General features: G+C 41.4%; 3 protein-coding genes across 5 annotated transcripts in view; 2 read left to right on the top strand and 1 right to left on the bottom strand.

The window, feature by feature from the left end:
- Window positions 1-1,198: 1,198 nt before the first annotated feature.
- On the top strand, window positions 1,199-6,448 carry tmem88b (transmembrane protein 88 b). The gene is made up of 3 exons (XM_068308218.1): window positions 1,199-1,756; window positions 3,644-4,051; window positions 5,696-6,448. The coding sequence occupies exons 2-3, from the start codon at window positions 3,656-3,658 to the stop codon at window positions 5,978-5,980; spliced, it is 681 nt and encodes a 226-aa protein (XP_068164319.1). The 5' UTR covers window positions 1,199-1,756; window positions 3,644-3,655; the 3' UTR covers window positions 5,981-6,448.
- Window positions 6,449-12,593: 6,145 nt separating this feature from the next.
- LOC137590699 (calcium-binding protein 2-like) lies at window positions 12,594-15,168 on the top strand. The gene is made up of 8 exons (XM_068308420.1): window positions 12,594-12,704; window positions 12,943-12,987; window positions 13,164-13,302; window positions 13,985-14,015; window positions 14,195-14,338; window positions 14,515-14,624; window positions 14,706-14,853; window positions 14,952-15,168. The coding sequence occupies exons 2-8, from the start codon at window positions 12,944-12,946 to the stop codon at window positions 14,978-14,980; spliced, it is 645 nt and encodes a 214-aa protein (XP_068164521.1). The 5' UTR covers window positions 12,594-12,704; window position 12,943; the 3' UTR covers window positions 14,981-15,168.
- Window positions 15,169-15,326: 158 nt separating this feature from the next.
- The window catches only part of tdrd7b (tudor domain containing 7 b), a 17,963-nt gene continuing 9,727 nt past the window's right edge, over window positions 15,327-23,562 (bottom strand). For all 3 annotated transcript variants that reach the window (XM_068307716.1, XM_068307714.1, XM_068307715.1), the window contains exons 8-20: window positions 23,213-23,520; window positions 22,939-23,131; window positions 21,803-21,914; window positions 21,461-21,663; window positions 21,246-21,380; window positions 19,301-19,384; window positions 19,084-19,218; window positions 18,835-18,945; window positions 18,314-18,462; window positions 17,976-18,202; window positions 17,685-17,868; window positions 17,231-17,391; window positions 15,327-16,881 (exon numbers count right to left, since the gene is read on the bottom strand). In XM_068307716.1, coding sequence (XP_068163817.1) covers window positions 16,661-16,881; window positions 17,231-17,391; window positions 17,685-17,868; window positions 17,976-18,202; window positions 18,314-18,462; window positions 18,835-18,945; window positions 19,084-19,218; window positions 19,301-19,384; window positions 21,246-21,380; window positions 21,461-21,663; window positions 21,803-21,914; window positions 22,939-23,131; window positions 23,213-23,520 — 2,223 coding nt within the window. In that variant the 3' untranslated portion in view covers window positions 15,327-16,660. The remainder of the gene's footprint in view (window positions 16,882-17,230; window positions 17,392-17,684; window positions 17,869-17,975; window positions 18,203-18,313; window positions 18,463-18,834; window positions 18,946-19,083; window positions 19,219-19,300; window positions 19,385-21,245; window positions 21,381-21,460; window positions 21,664-21,802; window positions 21,915-22,938; window positions 23,132-23,212; window positions 23,521-23,562) is intronic.

Raw genomic sequence — 23,562 nt, 5'->3', positions numbered from 1 at the left:
TCCTGAATATCTTTATTTCTCTTACTTTTATCTTCCTTTTCAATCCTGTATTTGAGAGTATCACATCTCCCATCAAAATGACATCTCCTGACTGAATGAACATCTTTCGTCATGCATTGTAAACAGGTTTGACCCCTGCTATGAGGAACCAACACACTCATTCATTACCTGCAAACCTGTCACCCAAGATCAGAATCGTCCTTCAGAGTTTTTGACGCTTGACAACAGGATGTTTTTAATGTAGATATACCAACTGTTCTGATACAATGACCTTCAAAAGGAGGAAACATTTGTACTTCCTGCATTCAACAAGTCATTAGTTGGTAACCTTTTCAGCTCTACAGGCAGTGATTTACAACTCATTTCGCTGCAGATATTAAGAATTATCTTCCTCAAAAACAAAAAAAGTCACCTTAGGATCCGGATCAGTCCAGACCAGGGGCATAATTCCTGGATTACTGTGATGGGAATGTTGCACACATACACAATTCACAGTAACAGGACAGACTCGCAGTCACCGGTGCTCACTACACAAAGTGAGGCTGGGTCTCCTTCAGTTTGCAGCGTGCAACAGAAAGAGGGAGCTGTTCTTCCGAATCCAACCAATGAAGTTGAAAAGTTTCTTAATGGTGAAATCAAGAGTCATTTGTGAGAAAGAGAAGAAACATCGCTCCCACAAACGCCAGTTTCTTGTTATTCTGAGAGGATCCATGGACTATGACCATCAAATACAGCAAGAACCAACAACACAGGCAGGAAAGACCCTGATTCAGCTCATGCTACATGTACCTTATACGACATTCACACCATTTAATAATGATGTGAATAAAAAGCAAACACGATGTAAAGGTGTGTGCAGGTTCTGTTTCATTCCTCTCTTCTCATTTTGTCACAGTGATGGAATCCTCTGAGCTGATCGACGCTCCCTTCCCCCCTCGTTTTCAGCTCTCCTGAACCTCAACTGATCAGACAGGACGTCTCACTCTGACCCCCCCCCACTCCCGACAAACAACACCCAGCCCCCACTGGAACACAGATAGGGTAAAGGGTGGTGGTGGTGGTGGTGGTGGGGGGGTAGAACATGTCCTGGATATGAGAGACGGAATGCATGTGCTAAGAGGAGATGTTGGAGAGAGGCAGGGGCGATAAGGCCAGTAAGTGGGGAGAGAGAGAGAGAGAGGTGGGGGGGTGTGGAAGGAGAGGGGAGAGAAAGAAAGACACACTGTGGACTCAAGCTGGGGGTGGAGGGGTGAGAGAAGGAGGAGAACACACAGACAGAAGCCTGACACACTTTAGACAAAGACCACAGCAGTTGTGAGCAGACCTGTGTTCAGCCATTCAGGACCGAGCATCTCCACGTTGTTTCTGCATCACAGCAGCGCTAGAATTTAATTCTGCATGTGGAAAAGAAAAGATTCCGTAGAACAAAATCAGGTTCAGTGACAACTGTGGAAAAGTGGAGAGAAGCAGCAACAGGAGACCAGCTCTATGGGAAGTCAACATACCACCACATAGATAAAGCTTTAGGAAAGAAGCTGCAAAAGTTCCCCAAAAAGTTGTTTCATTGGACGAAAAAAAGGAGGGTCAGCAACGCTGTTTCAGCATTTCAGGGTGAAAAAGAAAAATCAAAGGAGTTTTAAAAGTAAACAGAGAACGTGTGTGGAGGACTGGAGGACTCAAGTTCTTCAGAAGAAGTGAGAAAAGCAGCAATCTGGAGGAAAAACAGCAAGAGGTCCACTTCATCCCACAGCAAGATGTGAGTAAAACATCACTCGGATCTGTTTAAACCAACAAGAAACATTTAAAGCGTTTGTCTCTTAAGAAAAATCGGATGGTTCTGATTTGTCTCTCGATTACATATTTGAGAAAGATTAAAAAATGAGAAGAGTTCATAAAGTTTGTGGAAAAAATATTAACAGCTTAGAACACCTTGTCTGAGACAAATTCCACTCCCAGAAATAGGTTAAATTCAAACAAACATCAAAAAATGCAAATAGATAAATAAAAAAAAATAAATCCCTTCTATTCTTGGTTACCGCATGCAGAAAGTTTTATCTGAAATTTTGAAAAGTATTTGAGATCTGCTCCAGACACAAAACCAATCACCAGAATGAGCTGAATGCTGACTTGTAACCATGGAAACAAGGGATAAAAAAAAACACATTTTATGAATCAATTGCTTATTCCAGCCCAGACTAACTTATTATTACTTGGTATTTGTTGAACATAAAGCATCAAGAATGAATGATTACAGCCGCTCTGCTCCAGACAATAGAATAATACATGCATGCAGAGCGATAGAATAACTGAAAGAACGATGTCTGCCACACTATAAAAAGTTAAGCATCATGATGTTAAGCGACGGCTACAATGCACAACATTCCCTCAGTTCTTAATCTGGACCATCGACATACAATGTTGTGTCAAGAAATGCCATTCGTCGTTACGTAAAGCGAATTGTGGAGCCAAAACGTATTTTCGGTGCGGGTCACAATGAGTCACCGCAAACGCTTTCCTGTCTGTCCTTCCTGAGTGACCTCCGACCTTTAAACAACACTTGAGACAACAATGGGAGAAAAACTTGCAAAATAAACATAAAAAACTGACAGCAGCCGTGACAACATGGTAGATGAAGTCTGCAACTTTTTTTATTTTTTATTTTGCCATTTCAGAACTTATCCAATCTTTAGTTGCTGTTTTTTGTTTGTTTTTACACACATACTGATGTGAAGTGGAAGTGGATTGTAATTATAATTTTGAAAAGAAATATATAAATTAAAAATAAAAAAAGAGATATCTTATTTTTGGTTTTTGATATGTTGTCTTTGCATTTTTTTTTCCAATTCATGAACTATCTTCTTTAAATGTTTGGTAACTCATCACATTCTGTTTTATTTTTTGGAACCACGTGTATATTTTATATCCAACACCAGTACAGGCTCATCCCTCTGATGGCCCCTAACCTCAGTCATCACGTCCCTCTCATCCGTATTCCAGTATGGCATCGATGATACAACATCTCCAGCCAGCAGTGAGAAAAACATCATGATAAACGTAGACCTCTTGTGTCACCACTGACAAGAAAAACACTGACAGGCTGACCTTGTCGTCCTTCCTGGGATTTGTCCATGTCTGCAGTTATTTTGCAGGAAAGCTGGAGTGTTTTTCACAGATGTCCCCTCTCTGATTCAGGGACCCCTCTCCCCCTGACCTCTTACTAGTGAGGATATCCGGTGCCAGACGCTGCTGTGTACCACATAAAATCCTGTCGTAGCACAAAGCGAATGCAAAGGAAACAAACTTATCTCAAAGAACATCTTATATAGAAGGACCCGCGTCCAAATTAGAAAAGAAGCATTGCATTGATTTTAACACAGAAATGTTTGAATCACAAAACCAGATTAAAGTGGATCAATACTACGATCAATACTGGATTATTTCGGGACAAATAAAAATTAAATTACAATGCATAGGTCATTTTATTTATTCTTTATTCTTTTACTGCTGATCCATGCAATAGTCTGACACATCTGAAATTATTTTTGTATCCGAACCTCCGCCTTTTACTCGTCTGATCTCATCTGACAGTATGACAGTATCTCATCTGATTCCAGCATGAATGTGTTCATTTCTGCACCAACAGTTCACTGTGAGCATGACCGGTACGCTGGAGAAGGGCTCCCACCACCAGGCCTTAGACCTATCCGAGGAGCTGCCCCCTCATCACCAAATCAACCACATGCAGCTCCTCCATCACTCCAACTCTCTGGCATCCACCGCTGCCATGGGTGGAGGCGCAGAAACAGCACCACGTGTGGTCGTACCTCCTCCTTACTCTGCAGCCGGGGGCGCTGGAGGTGGAGGCGGTGGCGGCGGTGAAGGTCCTTTGGAGCTGCGGGGCTCCCTGGACTGCTGGGCCTGCTCGGTGCTGGTAACAGCTCAGAACCTGATTATTGCCACCATCAACGCCTGCCTGGCCGGACTGGTGTTTGGGATCGTCTTAACACCGGCCATCGTCATGGTGGTGTTTGGATTTCTCTGCCACTCCTCAGTAAGAACAGGGTAAGGGGGGGTGGGGTGGGAAACAAAACTGGGTGCACTTTGTTTTTTCATACAACTAAAACTGCTAATCTCTTAACTTTGATCTCCAGGTTTGAAGTGGTTTGGCCCTGGGGTGTTAGGGTGGGGTTTGGCTCCATCAGTGATGAAAGATTTCATGACTCAGATATGAGGTTCTCTAAGATGTTAAGGAAACGTGTGAAGTGGAGCGGGCCGGGGGTCAGGAAGTCTAGGGAACCAGATGTCAAAGAAGCGAAGTTAAAATACAGATTCAAGCTACATGGGGATGTCAAGACACGGCTTTGAACCATTAGTCAGCACACATGACCCTGTGCCACCCCAAAAACTCAAGAGATCTTTGGGCCTACGATGGCGTTGGCCTCCTAAATGACCACAGAGACCAGGATTCTCTGCTCCCCCCATTCCCTCACAGTAAAACCTCATGTGACAGCAGATTAGAGAGGGATTAACCCGGACCTGGCAGGATAGAAAGCTGGGAGAAATTTAAAGAAGAAAATTTTCTAAAATTTCACAGGCAAAGACGTGACAGAATTGTGCTCTCAGCGGTCGTCTAAAAAATTATATACCATAATATTAAGATCAGAAAAAGACTGTTAAAAACAAACATGCTTGTTCTTAGTCTTATCTGGGACGACTCCAACCCCTCCCCCCCCCTGAGCTTCACTTTTCCAAACCATGTCTCTCATTCTCTCCTTCTTAAACGGTATGTGTGTCACTCCACATCTTATCAATGTAATCACAATATTCCTCTTTTATTCTGCTTTTCTACCAACTGGAAATGACAACTTTCATTTGTTCAGGTAAGACTCTACAAAGTCTTGATGAACATTTTCAGGGCCTCTCTGAGAATAAAGACGCCTGTTCTGCACCCCTTCTGCTCCCTCATTCCTGAAAACCTTTTAACTTTCCTGCTGCACTCCTACATCAGCGATAAGGATGATTCAGGCCTGCTGTCTTCCACTTTTCTCCCACACTCACCCCGCCTCCATCTCTCCCTTCTCCACCAGTGTTCTCACCCAACATCTTTCTATCGGATACTAATGCCAGTTTATCGTATTATCTACCATGTCTTCAAAAGATGAACTGTTCCCATTAATGTGACTGTTGCTGTTTCCAAATTCAATTCATGCATGTGTGAAATGACAACTGAGGTCTGTCTTCTCTTTATGTACACATAAATCTGACAGCTTAACATCTATTATACTTACATTGTTATTACAACCCGCTGCAAAGCGGTGATGTATTGTAATGGTCAGTGTTTTGGTCCACCAAATATCTTCGTAACCGTTGCAGATAGAACGATGAAACAAAAAGCACATTTACTCTGGCAGCAAAGGGGATGAAAATAAGATGATGACCTTGACCTTGAGAAAAGTAGATCAAGGTCAGATTTGAACTTTTGTACACTCAAGAACTGGATATGGTGCAAAGACGAGGGAGAAGGCCAGTGTGAGTAAGACCGTAGATCAAAGTTACTGCGTTGATATATCATTTTGTTTTTTCTTTAAAAGAAGTTTTCTGAAGACACTCGGACAAATTACGGTTTTAAAATATGTTGGCAGTTGTTTAAGGACAAACTAACCTGTACTCCATCCTTCCTGCTGTCTTTCTCCAGGTCCGTCCTCATGGGACGATGCCCTACTGCTCAGATCTGCTGACCGATGGAGGGTGCGTGGCTCTGCTGGTTGTGGGCTTCCTTTTGGTCACCCCTCTGCTGGTCCTGGCCCTGGCTGCTTACTGTCGCCTGGCCCGACACCTGCAGCTGGGCTTGTGCTTCATCCCTTACAGCCGGGCCGTGTACAAAAACCTGCCGGCCTCCCGACACCGTGGCCTGGGCACGAGCTGCTGTGGCGGCACTGACGGAGCAGATGGGAGTGGGAAGGGAAAAGTCTGGGTGTGAGATGAACGTCCGAGTCAAGGGTTGTGGAGTGTCTGTATGTTGAAAACAGCTAAGTGTATTCCAGGAAAGGGAGGGTCAACTACAACAACATCTGACCAAAAGATTTGAAGATCCTCATTACTTACTTGATTTTATTGTTAAAGAAATTGTCAGTCGTCCACTAAGAATTTTGCTGGGTGTCACTATTCAACTGGACACACGGGTTCTTCTCGTCTTGTAATTTCCAGTTAAAATATTATCTGTAAAGCATCTAGCCTTACCCAAATACTCTTAACTTTCCCAAATGAACCAAGATAAGTCAAAAAACTTTCAAGACCACATCTCAAAAAAGGTTGTATTCACATTTAACAATTGTATGTCCCTATGAGCAACGTATTTTTCTGCTGTATACACCTGTTTTCCTTTCTTTACTTTAATTCTTTGTTTTTTGTTGGTTTTTTTTGGTTTTTTTACAAATAAAATTCTTCAGCTGGAATCATGTTTGTCGTGTATGAGCATACGGTGGGTTCAGTTGCATCTGTGAGTAGTAAAGAAACAGTATCATTTATGACTGTCAGTGTAAACCGACTGGAACCATTCTGGATCCGATCTGGACCCAGCACCAACAGAAATCAGTATCAACGTACACACAGTAAAAGAAACACATCTATGAAATTTACAAATCTGACCTGAGGGAATAGAGCAGTGGCAGTTAGAGCAGACATGTAAGTAAAGTCAACCAAGCTCCTTCAAGCAGTGAACCAGTGAGAAAATTAATAATTAGTTACACAATTATGAGTCAATACCAGTTTCAGTGATAAGAAAGAAACATCAGACATAAAATGAGTTAGTGATGCTTACCTGTTCAGCATCATAAAAACTGGGAGGTACTATTTGACTTTAAAATAATCACAGACCACAGAAAGTACATTGTAAAAGGGTTATAACATCATTTGTAAAATAATCTGTTTTAGGTGTGTTTAAATTACACTATTATACTAGATGTAGAGTTCAGCCAAGGCGGTTTCGTTAAATTTTCGTACTTTCTATACATTTTTTTAAGGAATGCAGTGATTGGATGGCAGTTTACATCGTCTATAGTTGCTAGCCAATGAGAGTGTAGCTTTTGTGACTTGGCTAATTCAATATAACATCCAAATACTAAACTAATCACAACACAAATATAAAACTTGTTTATTATACATTTCTTTCAACAGCCTCCGATTTTCTTTTATTACGATTAAAAATGTTTGTCATTATTACCTATGAGAACATTATAAAGAACCTTCATGGTGAAGATGGGCATTATTAAGAAAATGAGTAAAAAAACAAAGAACAGTAAAACACAAATACATTCATGCATGTATGTGAAGATAATTTGGTAACCCCTGACACAACTCTGAGCGGCACATGCATATGCATACGGATGATGGGTAAATTAAAAGAATACCGAAAGTACATTTACAAGCATCACATTTAGTGGCTGTAGTTGTGTCCATGATTTCTGTGCTGTGAAAAGTTTGCAGAGAAAAATGTTGTTTACATGTTGTATTTTCCCCAAACCTTGTTGTTGTGGTTGAGTGATGATCCTCCGTAACAGAGAGCAGTTGATGGTTGTAGATTCCCTGATGGAGGGCTGCCCAGACGAGGATGACTCTTCCACTCCCTGATATTCAGTGTAAACAGTTGAGATGAAGGGGTTTTTGGCTCACAGGAGGAATGCTCCAGTCGCTCGTGTGTGTGTGTGTGTAGGCAGATTTGAAAAAGCTATAGCAGGCATTCCACATACATTATGTACCACATTAATTTCACGGTTAAAAACAACAAAACAGACCAGCTGTGTTGGATTCTCATTTGCTGGCAAACACAAAAGGAAATCCTTTGGATTTTTCAGGTCATGAACTGATGTCAGATTCCTCCAGAGAGACAAATGGCGATATAAGACGATTTGTGCCTCAGATGGTTTTCTGCTTGGTGGATTTGATTAAGATGAAGGAATGGGTTTGTAGACGTGTTCCCATCATACACAATTATTCTACTTTACACTGACAGCCCTGAAAAAATACACTGAATAACGATTGGACATAAAATTTAAAAATAATCAGGGAACTTTATACAACTATAGAGAATTAATCCACAAGGATGAAGGATGAAGGTCAACTAATTTCACAGCTTGAATATAAATGCATGATTTCAGAGGGAAGAATAAAGTTATTATGATTATCATGTTATTATTTTATATTACTTTGTCTAAGTGCTTATTTGTTTGCATATTCCAATTTTATTGAAAAAAATAAAATAAAATGTCACTTCTACAGGAAAAGCAGCCAATAGAAAGGTATCATTAAAAAGTTCTGAATTATTAAAATTGTAATTATTTTTTATAATAATGGATATTACGATAGAAATATTATAGTGAATGGCTTCTTTAAAGGACTTAAATCACAGCGCCATCCTGTGTATCGAATTGCATAGTGCAGGAAAATGGCACACATTTCTTTCAGTATCATGACATGTTTGACAGATTGATTTATTGGTGAGGTGATTGTTGATATCAATGACATCATAACTATTTTACCTACTGGCTGAAGAAGCCATATTTCTAGTGGGATAACCAGGGACAATTACTTAAGAAGCAAAACACAACCTGTAACAGGCAGGCACCTCTACCTCCCCATCATTTGCGTGCGCCCCAGTGAACAAATGCTCAAGGGGACGGTGCCTTGCTCAAGAGCACATCAGCAGTGCTCAGGAGGTGAACTTGCACCTCAGGAGGTGAACCTGCACGGAAGAGGACTTCCTGTCTCCATCAAGTGGAGCTATTACCGATCACATGTCTGCAAATGAGAAGTGTGGGGGCTGAACAATTATTATTACAATTCTAATTATAATTATCAATTATAATTATAATTGATAAGGGCACACTTTACAGAACCTTATGGAATAATTAAACCTGTGACAATATAATAAGTATGAGGATTTACAGTGTGTGTTTTTAGCGTATGGGCACAAGATGGTATCCTAGCAACAAAAAGATCAAAGCCACAAAAGCAGTTGTGTCATAAAAAGGCAGAGTTTTTCCTTTAGTTCTTAAGTTAAAAAAAAAGATATGGAGTTTCTCCTTTAGTCCTTTAATCATAAAGAGATGGAGTTTTTTCTTTAAGCCTTTGATCTATATGGTATGAAAACTCACCGAGGTTAGACAAATTGACAAAGAGATTGCAAAATAGGCAGAAGACAATTGAGTCCTTCAAGATATGATGAGCAGCACTCCAATGATGGACACAGTACACATTGACATTGATGAGAAGGAGCTGTTGCTCTTCCTCAATATGCCACAGAGAGAGAACATGGAGATTGTTGAGAAATGCCTCAGACAAAAGTTGCATGACAACTCTGTGAGTCTCACTCAAGGCACAGTTGAGGGACGGGTCAGCCTCCAGCTTGGGGAGAACCTGCTGCTGGTTTTCCTAGAGAAGCTTCAGTCCAAGAAAAACGGCAACTCATGGGGCACAGAGAGGGAGCTCCTGCAGAAAGAGGTCGAGCAGCTCAGTGCGGAGCTGGCTGAGGCCAAACAAAAGCACACTTCGGACAAAGTCCAGTGTCTGGAGGCAAAGGTGACAGACCACCATAATGCGAGGAAGATGCCTCGGTCTTCTGAATACGATGGCCTTCAAAAACAACTGATGGAGCTGCGTGCAGAGAAGGAGCAACTGGAAAGTGCACAGGACCACATCAGGGCAGCACTCAAGAATCTGAGGATGACCAAGATGAAGAAAGAGCAAGAGCATCTGAGGCAAGATCAGGCTCACAAGGCAGCTGTGGAGAGTATGCAAGCTGACCATCAAGCCCGGCTTCAAGCAACCATTTCAAAGATTTTTCACTTGCAGGCTGATCTGATGGCATCTCATCAGCTGTGCCTCCAGCTCCAGCAGACCAACAACTGCCTGGCACAGGACATAGAGACGTCCAAGGTTCAATACGTGAAGCAGATTGTGACGCAGATTCTGACTCTGAAGGAGCTGGAGAATCGCCTGGAGGACCAGGAGAAGGAGTCGTTTCCAGAGGAGACAGACATTCAGCTGGAGAAAAAGCAGGAGTCACAGGAGGAAGAGGAGGCCTCCACACCCCAGCTGAACCACAAGATCTCCTTAGCTTCAAAAGAGGCTCAGCTTCAGGAGGAGAACGAGGAGGGGAAGTCTCTGAAGGAGGAACAGCCGAAGCAGCAACCACTGCAAGATGAAGAGGAGTTGGAGGACGAAGACCAGACCAGCTCCCTGGAAGATCTTCAGAGCCTTGACCCAGAAAACAAGAAAAAGAAGCGACTAAGGAGATGGTCAGCCAGATGGAAAGAGTCAATCTTCAAGCAGCACCCTCTAAAATAACTTGTTTGACGCTGGACTGTTTGAGAAGTCATGAACTCGCACGTCTGAACACTTCACCAACCCTCCACTCACCTCCACCAGAAAACGCGTTCATTTATCTGAATTTTATTTTGGGATTCGAAATATTTACAAACCTATAAATAATCAGTTGAAAGGACAATTCCACAATGCGCTGGCAATGTGTCTGGAGCGTTTCTCTGCCTGATGCCCGTTGGAATAGGCTCCAGCAACCCCCGTGACCCACGAAAGCGGCAGAAACGGTACAGGAATTCATTTGTTTATGTTCACAACTGGCCTATGACAGATGAATGGTCAATCGATCAATCAGTTAATCAACTTTTATTTATGGAGAAACCCAACAGAACCCTCCAGAGCAATCGACAGTGGTGGGGAGAAATTTCATCACTGAGGAATACACCTAAAGTAATTAATGTTATTCCCGTTAACGGGAAAGACAAAAACACCCTCAGCGGTCTGGGCCGATAGCATAAAGGAATCTATGTTGTTCCTAATTATAGGCTTTGCCAAGGATTTGAGTCTACTCTTAAATAAGCTAAGGGTGTCGGCCCCCGAACTGAGGCCTGGAGATCGTTCCAGAGTAAAGGAGACAGATAGCTGAAACTTCTAGTTCCTGTTCTACTCATACAGACCTGATGGGTTACCAAAAGTCCTGCATCCTCAGAGGAAAGAGCCCCGGGAGGGTGATACAATTCAATGTAAGACAGAGCCTCACAGTGAAGAGCTTTATATGTTATCATGAGAAACATAAATTTTATTCTACATTTCAGTCGACACGAGAAAGAATTTACATTGGCAATTTGGGCCTGTGTGAAACATGTGTAACAGTGTTTTAAATTTTTATATATTTTTTGTATAAAGTCGGGTTTCCGTTGTTTCTTGTAACACGTATGAGTTTTGCGGTGTAAAGACACCTACTATCACATTTGCTGTTTTAAAACATTTAATATATGAATTGGCATCGTGATTTAAGTGTCAACTGATGGGTGCTAATTAGCATTCAGTAGGTGTTACAGGGATGCCAGTTATCTCTCCCCCGGCCCTTGTGTGATGTGCTCCATCTTATTTGTTACAAGTATGTTTTCTTGAGTTTATAAAAAAAAAAAAAGAACTGATAAGTGTTTTACTTGGCAAGCCCTGTATTTATTTATTTGTTGTCTTTTAAATTGTCCTGCTGCTGCTGAGTTGCATTGAATAATGTAATGTCATTTATGCATTTATCTTGACATTAAGGAACATATTTTTGTTTTTGAAGGACACTAACTTTTTTGCTGTTTGCCTATTGTAATGGTTTCCAATTGAAGTTACTGACAGAGCCATAAGAAAACATTGCTTCATGTATTTAATCATTAAATTAAGTAAATAAAGCTCTTGGTTCAATAGGCTATATTCATTTCAATATGTTTTAAGAAATATTGAACCAGTCCGGCCCTCCGCTTGTAGCATATTTGTTTTTTTGGTCCCCATGTATTGGACATTGACAGCCCTGTGTTAAATGAAGCCCTTAGTATTTAAAACATCATCAGTCACGTGGTTTTCCCACGCTCCGAACCACTGCTCCGAAGCATCCCCGCCATCTGCCGGGGATTAATGTGAACTGCAGCCACGTTGCACTGCTCCACAGACTGACATGAGTAAACACACACAAAATATTAAAGGGACAGTAAAGTTAATTTTAAGTGACATATATTTTATTCATCATTATGAAAAATAGAAGAAAAAAATAAATTTTATATGTGCATCATCCCTTCCGCATTCAGCGGTCACGTGGGCGTCGTACGTCACTGGTGATTCGGACAGATATCCAACTAGTTATAAAGTCCCCATACTGTGTGTATGGAAAAGTTAATACAGAATATTAAAACGTACCAACCTGCTGAATCATAGGCGTCCACTAAATTTGACATCGCATTTGAAAAAAAACAACAACATTAAGCTACATGAATTCACAAGTGTAATCAAAAAATATACCCCCGCTGTACTAGAAACACTTTCAAACTGTCCAACAAAGACAAACTATAAAGATCCATAGTTAAAATATTACAGAAATCAGTTTGGAGACTCTATAGCAACTGACAGTCCCCCAAGATAAAGACATAAAGCTGAGAGCAGGAGGAATCCCATCCCCACACTGCTGGCCCACGGTTCTGCTTTCTAATCGTTGGCCGTGCGTTGAGCCAGGTATTACCTGTTAAGCCTCTCTGATGGAAGGAGGTCAAGAGAGACAAAACCAGAAGGCAGGATGTCGTGCAGCCGTTCACCACACGAGAGGAAGACTGCTGGAGAAGGACTGAGCTCGTCAACTTCTCATTCATTCTCAACATTTGGAGGAAAACACTGAGGTAAGCACAATGAAATGAAGTCAGTGATTTCAGCTCTGTGTGTGGAGAAGTGGTAATGATACAAATCCTAATATTTATGTTTAAGTCTGTTATCAGGCTTGGTTTTTCCTTTACTACCATTGTTTACATTCAGGAAAATATTCTACGTATGTATTTCATCAAAATGGAGAAAAATATGTTGCCAAGAAGGAGAGTTTTTGTGTTAATATTCTGATGGCAGGTCTCTCTTTATCTACAGCATGGAGAATATTCCCCCCGCCGTCCCTACAGACTCAGCAGGCAGGTAGGTCTGGATTCATCCACATCCCTCCCAGGATCTGACTGAGATAGGCCATCCATTATTTTCTTATCTCCAACATGTTTCGTTAACATGCCATCAAAGACCTTTAACTGCACCATTAAATAAGCAAATACGTAAAGCATGTCTTTTTCCTTTGCTGCGCATTATTTGACTTGCAGCAAAGAGGACTCCCCAAAAGTTTCCACGTCAAGTTCTGTCTCCGAAACACCCAAGAAGTCATCAAAGAAGTCCAAGAAGAAAAACATAGAGAACATGGACAAAGTCTACAACTCTGTGCTCGACAGTGTTTTCGGGGCGGTGAGGAGCTGACGATCATATTTTGTGATTTGAATGCATAGACTATAGAAATAAATGTAGTTATAGTAACACACATTCCTGATTAGACTTTATTTTTATTTAATAAAATGTGTCTTCATTTATTTTGATAATCAATTGGCACAAACACTTTCCTCAATTGCAATGAAGATTTGATAAAAAGTCATAAAGACTTAAATGAATGAATTAAAATTCCATCTTCTATGGAACTATTGAGTTCAAGCCACTGCTTGTGAGACGTTTAATCACCTGAAAGGAGGCAAAAGTCAGCTGGTCCTGATCTTTACTGAGCTGCTACCACTCAACCTACTGTGTGTGCAGCCTTACTGGCTCAATAGCTGAGGCTTACTGCCACATGTAATTATCTTTATCCAAATGAGGAGCGATGCCAAACACTCATTTTGAATGCATTCACCATTTATATGTTGCTTTTGTGTTCTTGTTTTCCACATGACAGTTGGAATTCATTCATAAATATGATCATGCACCAGATATGTTATTTCACCATGTCTTTGTTTGACAATAAAACACATTATTATACAAGCATGCATGAAATGATAATACAGACATTTCACATATATTTATTTGTGGATAGCGAGAATCCGTCTTCCTATTTTTAAACAATAAATCCACGCTGTAATGTGTTTCTTTGCTGTGCCTGCAGGAGAGAGAATTAGCTCAGGCTGAGTTGGATGGTGAGTGTAACTCTCACAGCTCAACATCACTAGTATTATTAGTATTAATGCCTTATTTATTATATCAGTATGCTATTCAGTAAACTGTTAATTTGAGGTTTGTGATGTTGTAGCATTACCCTCATAAATCCCTCCTGCAGCAGTTGCACATCCGTTGTGACCCCTGACTTTTCTTGTAGAGCTGCAAGAGGCCTTCAAGGAGTTTGACTACGATCAAGATGGCTACCTGAACTACAAAGATGTAGCTGAATGCATGAGGACCATGGGATACATGCCCACAGAGATGGAGCTACTGGAGATAGTCCAACAAATCAAGATGAGAAGTGAGTCTACAGGAGGAGTATCTGGAAAGAAGCACAACCTGGATATAATACATTCATTTAACAAATGGAAACGTCTTATTTTAGTGAGCTAGTGAATGCATTTCAAACATTCTATTTCTAAGCAAAAACACATGTTTGTCACTGAAGTCCTTTCCGTTTCTCGGCCCTGCCCACAGTGGGGGGGTTAATGGATTTTGAAGATTTTGTTGAACTGATGGGACCCAGGATGATGGGAGAGACTGCTCACATGCTGGGACTCAAAGAGCTCCAGTCAGCCTTTGTACAGGTCAGAAATATATTCATGCGAGGTAATATTAAAAAAAAGATAGCTTCTTTTCAGTTTTCATCACTTTGTCTGTTTTAAAAGTTTGACCTTGATGGAGATGGAAAGATCAACCAGGATGAGATGAAGGAGGCAGTCAAGACACTATTGGGGGAGAAACTGAAGAAAGGAGAACTGGAGGAGATCTTAAAGGAGCTGGACATTAATGCTGATGGAAGCATTGACTTTGAAGGTGGGAATAAATATATTAAGAACATTACCAGCCACTAACCATCACCCAACATTTACTGATTGGTTGACTGTTTTGTTTTACCCTCTCTTCTTGCTTAGAGTTTGTGATGATGCTTTCCATTCGCTAACTGACTGACAACACAACAGGATGAAGAAAAACCTCGGAGTCACTCAGATCTGTTGTAATTTAATATCTGTCATGTAGGCACAGCTCTCTGTATCACAACATGTGCCTGATAATGATATGAACCATGCATTTGGAAAGCAGCAATGTTGAGAGTTATGTGAACGTTTTGCTGTGACACAACATGTAAATAAGAATGAAACTATTTGGTATTTTAATAAAGGAATAAAGATGAAGTGGCTTCTAAATGTGCTTTCCAGTTCAGCATGACACTATTACAACAAGCTACCTTAAAAAAGAAATGAAGTGACACAGTTGAACCTCTCAAACAGACTTTATTCCAAAAACAGGTTTTTAAGTCTTTCAGTCAAACAAAATGGAAATTATAAGAAAACCATGACCTAGAGCTAATAAGTTAAATATAATTTAATTTAAAAATGTTAATAAGAATGTAGCTCTGAGCTTTGCCAGTCATATTTTCTTCAAAAACTGAGAAGCATTTGCATATCCAAAACTAGTATGTAAAGGGGGAAAAAATGAAACATTTCCCAAATAAAAATCCCCCATTAGGCCAACATCTCATGAAAACATGAGAATTAATAAAGGAGACTTTACCTCTAATTGGAAAATCTAAAATCTCAACACTACTGGTAACTAATCTGCTGACTATCATTCAGTATAACATCAAACAATATGTGTGCATAACACAGAGAGAGATCGGTAACATGTAGCACATGATATACGTATGCTGCAAGTCAGAAAAGAAACATTAAATTAGGAGATTATCTGCAGAATAAGTGTTCCTTAGGAGGAAAGATGGATGATTTATTTCACTCATAGTTGGTTGCAATATAACTTTTTGTCAGCTTTAAATAAATTTTGCCATATAACATAAATTTCCATGCAAAGGCTCCTCTTCGGCATGTCTAGTGGATAAAGCACCACCACCGAAAAACTAATACTAAACACTCAATCTTTGGGATTAAGTACAGCAAACTGAGTCAGCGTAAATGTGCCCACAGGCCCAGCAGCGTCTAGAAAGACACTAACAGCGGATGTCCAAGAAGTAGATATTGCACTCTAAATTTTCTCTCAGAAATAAAAAAAAACCCATTTTGGAACAATTTAACATCGCCTGCCTCTTCTGACCCGCTGACTCAGCTCTTTCTCCTCTCCTTCTCCGGCTCTTTGAGGGAATGTTTTGCTGTTGTAAACTTTGTGACCATCAGAAACAATGTTCAAAAAGCAGCATTTGTAAACACCGGTATCAGGACGTGAGTTGTGGAGTTCATTTGAACATTTTCTGCATGTTGCACGGCGCTCACATTGGCAGGGTTGAGGGTATTCAGGCGTCAGACCGAATGTTATTTACACTGGATGCTGTCGTGCGTAGTGAGATGCTGCGTTGTATTAAAGCCCAAAACAAACAGGATGAGGATACATGTTTCACAGCTTTGTACGCTTAAGTTTGGAGTATCTGTGGCCAGTCTGAACCAGAATCATGCATGGGAGTTTCATTGAAAATCACATCACAATCACCTTCAATGTGCAGCCCACCAAAAAAAGCCACCTTCACCTCTTGTTTTTCAATATCAAACCTCTCATTTGTTCCCTTCTTCTGGTGACTTTATACTTTTGGTGATGGATAAAATACAAGACCATTTCACAGCAAGCGCTAACAACACTACAACTGGTTAGTTTGCTCATCCGCAAATACCGCCATGATGTCATGAACCCAGATGTCTCTTTCTTCCTGGGATGTGTCGACCAGAAACACGGTCAACTTCCTGTCCCAAGGGTTAACGGCTTCCTGTACGGTCTCTAGCTGGGCCACAAGCGGCTTTTTCTCTACGTGGTTCCTAAAAACAATGGAAGCTTCCTCTGACCACTGCCTCGGCTTGGGTCCTAAGAGGGAGACGGAATTAAGCTCAGAATCACCAGCAAGCAGACGAGGCGGGTAGGAAAATGAATGAATACATATGTAAATAAATGGATACATCCACCCTTTTGTCAAGTTATACTCCTGAAACAGAAAAAGGATCTTCCCTGACTTGAGTAGAGTTTGATTTTACAGGTAAACTTTTTTTTATCCAAAGTAAGTAGGCAGGAACTCTTTTGTCACTTGAACATAGAGAAGTGAGATCTTTGAAATAGTACAATAGTATAAAACATTTGCAATAGTATAGAAACAGTAAGAGGAGAGGACATGAGTCTCAGCAGCAGACTGTGATGGTGTTTTTGTACGGAAACTCACCGGCCAGCTGGGCAGTGATTCCCTGGAACGGCAGCTGTCTGAACTCCTTGATCAGCGGTCTGAGCTGAGTGGAGCTGACCAGCTCATGTTTACCGTAGTCCAGCTCATAAACAGACACCAACCCGTTGGTCAGAACTCCCTTCACCAACACACGGTGCCAGCTGAGAAAAGGGACGGAAGGAAAGAAGGGAGATAAATTTAGACAAACTAACACTCAACTCTTTATTCCTTCACCAACTTTCTTCTGTCCATCCCTTCATCCTCTATTCTCTCTTCCCTTCTCTTCCTCTGTTGAATCTTCAGAGCTTATACTTTCTATTTTCTTTCTTTGGGTAACAGCTATCAGTTTTTGAAGGAAATATACAGACTTGAAGACAAATATACAGACTTTGTGACATATCTGGTATATGGAGATCATTTTTACTAAATGCTATGAAATCAATGCTGAACTCACTTGTTCTCCACCTTAGCAGCATAAATCTGATTCTTCTCTACACTGAGTGGTTTCTGCTCCGTTTTATTGTAGTAGAGAATCATCTCTCCCATCAGCACCACCAGTTTGTACATGTCTCTCCAGGGCTGCAGCACAAAGTGACCCGGGTGACACGCCACCGACACATAGACGTCCATGTTGCTTCCTGAGAGGAGACAGACACGTTCTCTGAGGTCACATGTTATACTGGCTCGAACTAACACATACATGTTTGATTTCATGCCTTACTTTAATGTCTGCTACGTTCATTACCTGCTAGAGGAAGCTCCAGTAACGGGGGCAGCTGGAGAGAGGACAGGGGGGATGATGGTGACTCCGGTGGGCTGGTGGTGGATACGTTGCCTTCTCCGCCTTCTCTGAATCCTGACAGAGCCCTCTTGAGTTGAGGCTTGGGTGGAGCTGGAAGTGGTGCTGGACTACCATTAGTGGAATTACTGGTGTTCAAAACTGATGAGGATAAAGTGGAGCTCTTGGCAGCGCTGTGCAATGAAATGAATTAAACACACATGAAGCACAAAATCAAACTTTTTAACTAATCAATTATTGGGTTGTAAGACTATGACCCGAGTGAAGACAGGAGCTGTGACAACCTGTGGCTCGTCAGGAACGCATCCGGCTGCTGCTTGAACAGGTCAGATTGGGCCATCTGATGGTTGAGGCTGCGGGCCGGGTCATGAAAGTTCTTGTCAGTGAACAGGTGAACATGGATGCAGCGATTTGTTTCATCCACCTTGGCAACCTATGAAGGGATTTGAAAATCAGTGACAGGATGTTGAAAGCAAAGAGTCATGGAGTGAAAAAGATCCCAGTCATAATGCTAGTCATGCTAGTAATGCAGTTGGGGTAAACGATTTAAATTTTATGTCTTCAAATCTTAATTGAAACACAAAGATGTCAGCAAAACAAACAGAAAAGACAGAAATGAATTTGTCTCTTCAATCAAAATAAACTGTGAACCGGACCCAAAATCTGGTATTGTTGTACATCCCAAAACCTGTGATAAAGGTCGAGTATTATTCTATCAGATCAAAACCCCTCCGTCCTTACTGAGGTCAGAGGAAGTGAAGCTCGCATGTTTCCATGTCAGGAAGGACAGGCGTCAGTGATTTACCTTCATGCTACAGTCTGTGGTGTTGAGCACTTTCTCTCGCAGCCATTGGACGGCGTCTGGAGTCCAGGATCCAACGCTGACAGCCAGGTCTGCCAGACAGCACTTCACAGCCTAAACACAGTTTGGGTTGCTGAGTGTCATTGTCTAACATCTGTATGGGGAAGCCGCCCTCACTACAACTGCATTGAACAAAAATCCCATGAACCAACAACTTATGCGACTTCATTACGTGAGGACACAGAAGCTGACCTGTGGCGGGATGGCCATGGTGTCACGGAGGAAGAGCGGTGGGATCTCTCTCAGTTCGATCACCTCCACTGACGCCTGAACGCCCACATCAATGAACAGGATGTCCAGCACTCTGCTGCCATGAAGGTTAGTAATCTAAACACAGAAACACAGATCAGGAATCCCGTTTTGTAGACTCATGATCATAGCATGAGTCTACAAAACGGCGCCCTCCTACTTCCACACGGGACCATCGGCCTTTGTAGCGGGCCAGACATCCTTTCCCACAGAACGGTCTGGATACCAGGAACTCTGATGTTACCTGGAACAAAAATTTATTTCATCAAGAAGCCATTGCCAGCATGTGGTGAGGTTACTGCTTTGTGACTGCACTGAAATGAGACGTTAAAATCTCTCAATCATTTCTCAGGTTCCTCAAATCCACTGCAGGTGGAAGCTGCAATGCTATTAGATCTATGTTTGTTTAAAGGGGATCATATGTTGGAACATTTTACCACCAGCTGCCTGGTACTACAGCATATGGCGCAAGTTTAACAAAACCTAGATATTTTTTCTCTATCTGGCTTCACAAAACCAAAGATATGCAATTTAAAAAATAAGTTACACGACAGAGGGTTTCAACTTTATAAGTTAACCACAGCTTTTCCAATAAAAAGGACTGGAATAATCACAAACACAGACAGTTCTACTTCATAGAGGGATATTCTGAAAACACTACAATAACTACTACAACATTATACAAAAGCATGTAAGTTAATCACATAATCCAGGTTTATTAAAACACAACTGCAGCTTCAAAATGGAAAAAAAAAAAAGCTGGAAAACTTGAGTTCTGGGAAAGTGTAAATTAACAGGCTTTTTAAATCACTGTCCCATCATTCGGGCAAACTGAATATAGTAACAAGTGTTTACACTTTGCTTAGATGTAAACTCCAGGGTATTCAAATAAACTTAGGGGCAAAGGATTTAAACATTAACTGTAATTCATTGTGGTACAGTCAAATCTTCTAAGTGAAAGTATAAAGCTTCCATCAGTCCTTCTTGTTGTGAGACTATAATGAAAAAGCACCAAGCTGGTCTGGACTCTTTGCTTTCAATGCATTTGGATCTCTTCATCTCTAGGGGTGCAAAATAAACGACATGGCGATTTACTCCGTAAAGGAGCGAAATGCTAAAATGCCTGAAGTTACCATGGTAACCACAAATCAGTTTCCTTGTGCAGGTGTGAGCAGGGGGAGCTACCCTAACATATTGCTGGTCTATACTAACTGGTGTAACAGGATTTTTTTTAAATTGTGACACCTATTCTCTGAATGTTTCTCACCAGAAAAACAGCCCCAAGCATCACGTGTCTTACGGCTCGCTGAGAATATATTTAATCTACATGAAATGTATAAAACTTTCCTCCCTTCCATATATACTTCATTTTAAACTCGTGCAACTCCTTTGGCAACATTCCTGAACTTCACACTTCTTGAATAACGATGTAAATTAGTACTGAGTTGGAAATATGAACTTTTAAAGACAGCAGAGGCCTTCCTAGACAGAGCACCAGCTACTGTGTGCTGATAACAGATTAAGTGGCTTGGCGATGTCTTAACTGCAGATTATCAACCTAATCACAATCTGTCCACAACTTTCGTCACAGAAGCAACACAGCATAGGCAGATTCGCAAAACACTTGTGCATGAGTGTGTGAATGTGGCTCCAACTCAACCTGATGGAATGAGCCTTAAGAAACATTCTATAACATGGTAAGGAAAGTACGAGCCTCTTTCTGTTGAAGAGTTTCAAAACATTGTTATCGGTCTAATATGTGTTGTTTTCGGAAAGAAATATATTAACATGTGCTGATGAAAATGCATTTAATGCTACTCAGGCGTTTGCAATGAATGTTTGGAGTGAATGTAGAGATCTTAATTCTAGGAGGGAGTTGTCATTTTTCACAACCCTTCTCTGTTGTCCAGTGAGTCAGTCCATGAATTAAAAACAAGAATATCAGCATGAATCTGTTTGTTGCTGCAACTAGAATAATTTTACTGCAATGAATTTCCAGATTTAGTGATGTTAAACAATATAGTTGATGCAATTATATGAATTTGTTTCATCCAATACCTTCTACTGTTTGAAAAAAGTCCAAGACATCAAGTGTGATATTCAACCTGTGAGTGGAAGTACGTTTCTATTTTCTCCAGGATCACGTTCAGCTTGGCGAGGCCTCTGGAGGGCAGCTGGCAGTAGATGGTCCCGTCTGAACAGACGCTGCTGATGGTCACGTTCATGTAAGCGCTGTTCACCTGAGGAGAGCCGGCATTAAGAGTTTAATGTGCTCAGCATGACTTTTCCCAACGGCGCACATGCACGCATTCTCCTGTACCTGCAACGGGCTGGCTAGCATCCTGTCCTGTAAAGCTTTCATACAGGCAGCGTTTATGTTGACGTCATCGTCCTGCGACGTGTCGTACAGGACGACAAGAGGAATCTGCCCCCGCTCTAGAATCTCAGCCAACAAGATCTTTCCACTTGCCATTGACTCAAACTTCTTCAGAACAGCAGGTTCCTGACAGAAAGGTTCCAAGCCTGGACAAATATGGACAGACGAACATCGGTTTTTAGATAAGCAAAGAAAATTATAATGAGAAGAGAGAAGAAAGATAACATAAAGAAAGATAAAAGTGAAAAAATATCTCCTTTCTTGTTCGTTCCTTTTCAGACTAACCTGCCAGTTTACACTTGGTTGCTTGGAAAGGCAGATGGAAAAACTTCTCATGCAGCTCGAGCACTTTGGTTTTGCTGACCACCTCTGAGAAAGCATGATCCACATAGTAAACCTACAAAAAAGAAAGCAACACATTTCTTATCTTCACACAGTTAACCTGCTAACCTTCCTGGTATCTTCAGATACAGTGATACCTCTACTTACGAATGTCTCTACTTACGAAATTTCTCAGCAGCAAAATATTACCTCTACTTACGAAAGAAATTTCGACTTACGTAATGTAAAAACACAGTATCGGTTGATACTCGAATCTCCCACAGGTTCCTGAACGCAACATTGTCAAAGCTGCTCTGCCATTGGCTATTACCTATTACGTATCTTCCTGGCATCCCATTGGCTAAGAGGGATGCCACTCCACCTCTGTGTGGAGCTAGAGGTGCTTATGGAGTGTCTCGGCATTCGGCACTCGACCCGTGAGGTAGTCTGATAGTTTTGCGCAAATATGATAACTTTTTGAGTACGTATTCGCTATGGACCCCAAGAAAGTGACGGAGAAAAGAGGAAAAGAAAAGACGGAGAAAAGAGTTTTTTTGTCCGTACAAACAAAGCCAGAGATCATAGAAAAGCATGAGAAGGGGATTCGTTTGGTTGATCTCCCCAAAGAATATGGCCAAAAATCTACAATCGCCATGTTATTAAAACAAAAGGAAGTTTAAGGAGTTTAAGGCGTCTCGTGGGTGGTTGGAGAAGTTCAAAAGGAGGACTGGAGTTCACTCTGTTGTTCGGCATCGTGAGATAGGAGCGTATGAACCAAAGAGGGCAAAAAACAATGAGGACAGCTGTTAAAAGGTAAATGACCGTCATTATTATTATTTACTCTAGTCTTTGTTTTTACATTATGCACAACTCTCATCTGTTGTGTAATAATCTAATTGTAACATGTATTTGTTACATGTTTTGATGCATTTTTATACTTTATAAAACATTTATGTCTGTATTTTTGCGGGCTTGGAACGGATTAGGGCATTTGCATGGAAAACGCGTCTCTACTTACGTAATTTTCTACTTACGTAATTTCTTCCGGAACCAATTAATTTTGTAAGTAGAGGTACCACTGTAATTTCCTTTCTACTCACCTTGACCTTGTCGGCCATGACCTCACAGATTTGTGCTCTAAGAATCTCCTCCTCCTCCTCAGCCCTGACAGCGACAAGTTGTCCTGAGGATGGAGACGACAAAGGAGGTGGACTTCTTTGGTCTAGACCATAAAACTCCCTCATTTCATCCTCCATGGACTCCTGGGCTTGGGAGTAACCTTCACCAATGTACCTAAGAGACAAGTAGACGAGATATTGGCATTTATGAACTGTAGACGCTTACAGAACATTAGCAGATGCAGTTCAGTCCGACCTGAGTGTGACTCCATTGGTGCTGTTGGCCTCCATCACCAGCACAGAGGGGTACTCCTCTTTAGGGATCTGCAGAGAAGGCACCTCGTGGCTGCTGAGCCTCCTCCCCACCTCCTGCCTCACCATCAGCTCGTCCTCATTGGCTGAGGAGTTCCTCCTGTTAGAGTTTTCGTCCTTCTGTCCTCCATCTCCACAGCTGCTCCTCCTGTACAAGATGGCCTTCTTGGGGTTGTCAGGCATCGGGTAGTCAATGGTGCAGATATCAGAGAGGAGGTGAAGGTTCTCCAGGACATGTCCAGGAAGTTTAGTCTAAATAAATGAGATGTCAACCAATAACATCAGATTAAGAGC

This window comes from Antennarius striatus, chromosome 23, assembly GCF_040054535.1.
Source record: "Antennarius striatus isolate MH-2024 chromosome 23, ASM4005453v1, whole genome shotgun sequence".
NCBI lineage: Eukaryota > Metazoa > Chordata > Actinopteri > Lophiiformes > Antennariidae > Antennarius > Antennarius striatus.
Note: the sequence above shows the minus strand (reverse complement) of the source record. Positions and strands in the feature narration are given on the sequence as shown.